This window comes from Augochlora pura, unplaced genomic scaffold, assembly GCF_028453695.1.
Source record: "Augochlora pura isolate Apur16 unplaced genomic scaffold, APUR_v2.2.1 APUR_unplaced_2698, whole genome shotgun sequence".
NCBI lineage: Eukaryota > Metazoa > Arthropoda > Insecta > Hymenoptera > Halictidae > Augochlora > Augochlora pura.
In genome coordinates, this window is record NW_027582876.1 from 1 (window position 1) to 2,691 (window position 2,691).

General features: G+C 33.0%; 1 protein-coding gene across 1 annotated transcript; it reads right to left on the minus strand.

The window, feature by feature from the left end:
- Positions 1 to 6: 6 nt before the first annotated feature.
- LOC144477656 (uncharacterized) lies at positions 7 to 2,426 on the minus strand. The gene is made up of 3 exons (XM_078195391.1): positions 2,231 to 2,426; positions 1,240 to 1,330; positions 7 to 623 (listed from the first exon to the last, which is right to left on the minus strand). Exons 1-3 carry the CDS (start codon positions 2,302 to 2,304, stop codon positions 474 to 476), a joined length of 315 nt encoding a protein of 104 aa, XP_078051517.1. The 5' UTR covers positions 2,305 to 2,426; the 3' UTR covers positions 7 to 473.
- Between the last annotated feature and the right edge of the window lie 265 nt (positions 2,427 to 2,691).

Genomic DNA, 2,691 nt, shown 5'->3' on the forward strand with positions numbered 1-2,691 from the left:
AGATCTGTATCACGAGTCTGACTTGTTATTATAGTGCAAGGGATTAAAGAATAGATGATGGAAATAGTGAACAATAAAGTACTGGTTAATAATAGATATAGTACAGATAGTATAGACAATAAACTACGATAAAGTGACAGACGTAATGTAACAAACGTAAAGTAATAAACATAAAATAACAAACGTAAAGTGATAAACATAAAATAACAAACGTGAAGGACAACTGATTATTTGCAAATTAAACAACTCATAATCAATGTTCTCCAATTGTCCATCAGCCTTCAAACAAAAATGTACAATTAAAGAAGAGGAGACATCATTATCGTAGCCTCGCCAATTCACAATAATTATAAAAATGATCCCCGGAGCTAAAATAATCGTCTCATTTCTTCTCTAATTCTCCACTTTCGTTAACAAGCTGAGAAACAATAGATAAACATTTTATGCACTTCCGTGGACAAAAAACAACAAACTCACACGTCGTAGAAAAGTTCCGTACTGGAGGTTATTAACTTTTGGCCGCTGTAGTTGTTTAAGAACATAATTATCACGTGTACCAGCACGAATTTAGCGCTGATCAGAGTGTTTACGATTTCATGCAACTCCGTGATCGATAAGAAAAGCTATAGTACATTGAAAATAGTCTTTGAAATAGTCGCGGTATATTAACCCTTTCGGTAGGAGTACTCTGTCCGCCATGACACTCTCGAGGTGCCGCGCCGAAAATTCGCACATAAATATAATACATATAAATATATAAAGATTGTCTGAAGCGTTAAACAAATACTGTGCTTGATGAAACAGTCTTTTTTTAAAACAAAAATAATTGCTTCCAGCTGCAATATTAATATATATAAAATTCTGTTATTTATACCGGTCGTCGCATCATGGACGCCTCGTATATCCGGCACTGGTACCAGAAGGGTTAAAAGTAATCTTGAAAATAGTCGCAGCACATTAAAAATAGCCTTCGATATATCCGCGATGCATTAACCCTTTGCGCTCGAGTCCTGAATCTAAGGTAGCAATAAAATTGTTTTATCGTGTCCAAAGATAATTTTTACATAAATAAAGTTTACATTAAGAGATTGTTAATTAGTGGAATTGTTGGTCAGTTTCGTACGAATAAAAGTGCACTTTGTTACATAGAAATATTCTGAGCTGAAAAGATTATTTCAGATTTGCTTTTAATATAGCTTCGAGCGAAAAGGGTTGAAAATTCTATTGAAATAGACTTACACGGTATAAACTTGCAGCGAACGAGATGACAACGGTTACGATCGCCACTAGATAGGACAGCATCATATTGTCCGTGAGAGTCGCGGAGAGTCTTCGTTTGCGAGATCACGAAGTTTGAAAACAATATAAGATGAGTATAAAACATCGAAAAACAGTAATAATATAACTATTAAATAGTAATAGCATGTATGACCCTTTGTTCACAAAAACACGGACACTTAGTGCATAAATTTTATGCGACAAGGAAAACGCGAACAAAAGTCTCGTTGGGCTGAAACGCTTATTTATTGAATTATTTTTTATTAAATTATATTATTTTTGGGGAAAGAAACGTTCCTGAGATCATTTCAAATAACTTTTTCCTTAGCGAAAATTCGATCCGCGGTTTCGTTTGCGAGTTATTAAGGAAATAAATTGACTAATGAGAGACGAGTTCGACTGGCGCAAGGCGGAGCCAGTAGACCAAGCCCAGTTTAGTTCATTGGCTCGGCTACGTCGCGTCAGTCGAGCTCGCCTCTCATTGGACAGTGCTTTTCGTTAATAACTCGTAAACCAAAGCGCGGGAGAAATTTTTGTAAAGGAAAAAGTTGCTTCAAATGACGATTGCAATCAAACAATATAATTATATATATTGTTTATAATATTGTCGCGCTCCAGGCATCATAAATAGAATTTCCATATATATTTATTAATTAATAAGATAGTATCATAATGAACATCAGTAAATTTAATAGCACAGTTCAACAATTACTAGAAACAATAATTATAATTACTAATATTAATTACCAACTTACGAAATATTATTATTTTATAATAAATATATCTTTTATCATACAGGAATAGTGACAAGATTGTAGAAGAACGTGGTGGGTTTATAAAGGATATTAATTCGAAGAAATGGTTATTAAAAATGCGCAAAGTGTCCGCGTATTTGTGAATCAGGGTTTTTGGTGAATAGTGTCGCTCTAATACTTTGAATAGAGGTACCAACTCAACAGCACGCTGGTGCGTGTCCACAGCTGATCGAATGTCTATTATTACGTCCGCCTTGGGTGAGTTTGCCATTATATGAACAGCCGTTCTTATTCGATAACTAGATATTAATAAATATATGTATATAGAATAAAAATATATTCATCGAGATAAAATGGTAATAATAAATAAATGTATTTCTATCCAGTTTTCATACGTCGCTGTCAACAATTTCGTTGCCGTAGCTATAAAATTCCAACTATCTCTTTGTTATAGAATAGTAGACCCAGTTAAAAGAATTGACTTAAATTATGTTATTTACTTAAGTTCAAAAACAGCTTGAGAAAAGTTTTCACGATTAAATTCAATTCAATTATATTACATTGATATTAATTCTGTAGTTTCGTGACTTTTTCTATCAGGAAATTTTGATGTTAATATTGCAGTATTAATATTGTTAATATTGTAGTATTGATATTA

What these genes read in the sequence shown, in the direction of transcription:
- LOC144477656 (XM_078195391.1), bottom strand. Translation starts at nt 2,304, where the DNA reads ATGGCAAACTCACCCAAGGCGGACGTAATAATAGACATTCGATCAGCT. An exon ending in ACGCACCAGCGTGCTGTTGA is followed by an intron (nt 1,331 to 2,230) that starts GTTGGTACCTCT and finishes TCGCAAACGAAG; the next exon opens with ACTCTCCGCGACTCTCACGG. An exon ending in TCGCTGCAAGTTTATACCGT is followed by an intron (nt 624 to 1,239) that starts GTAAGTCTATTT and finishes AATGTACTATAG; the next exon opens with CTTTTCTTATCGATCACGGA.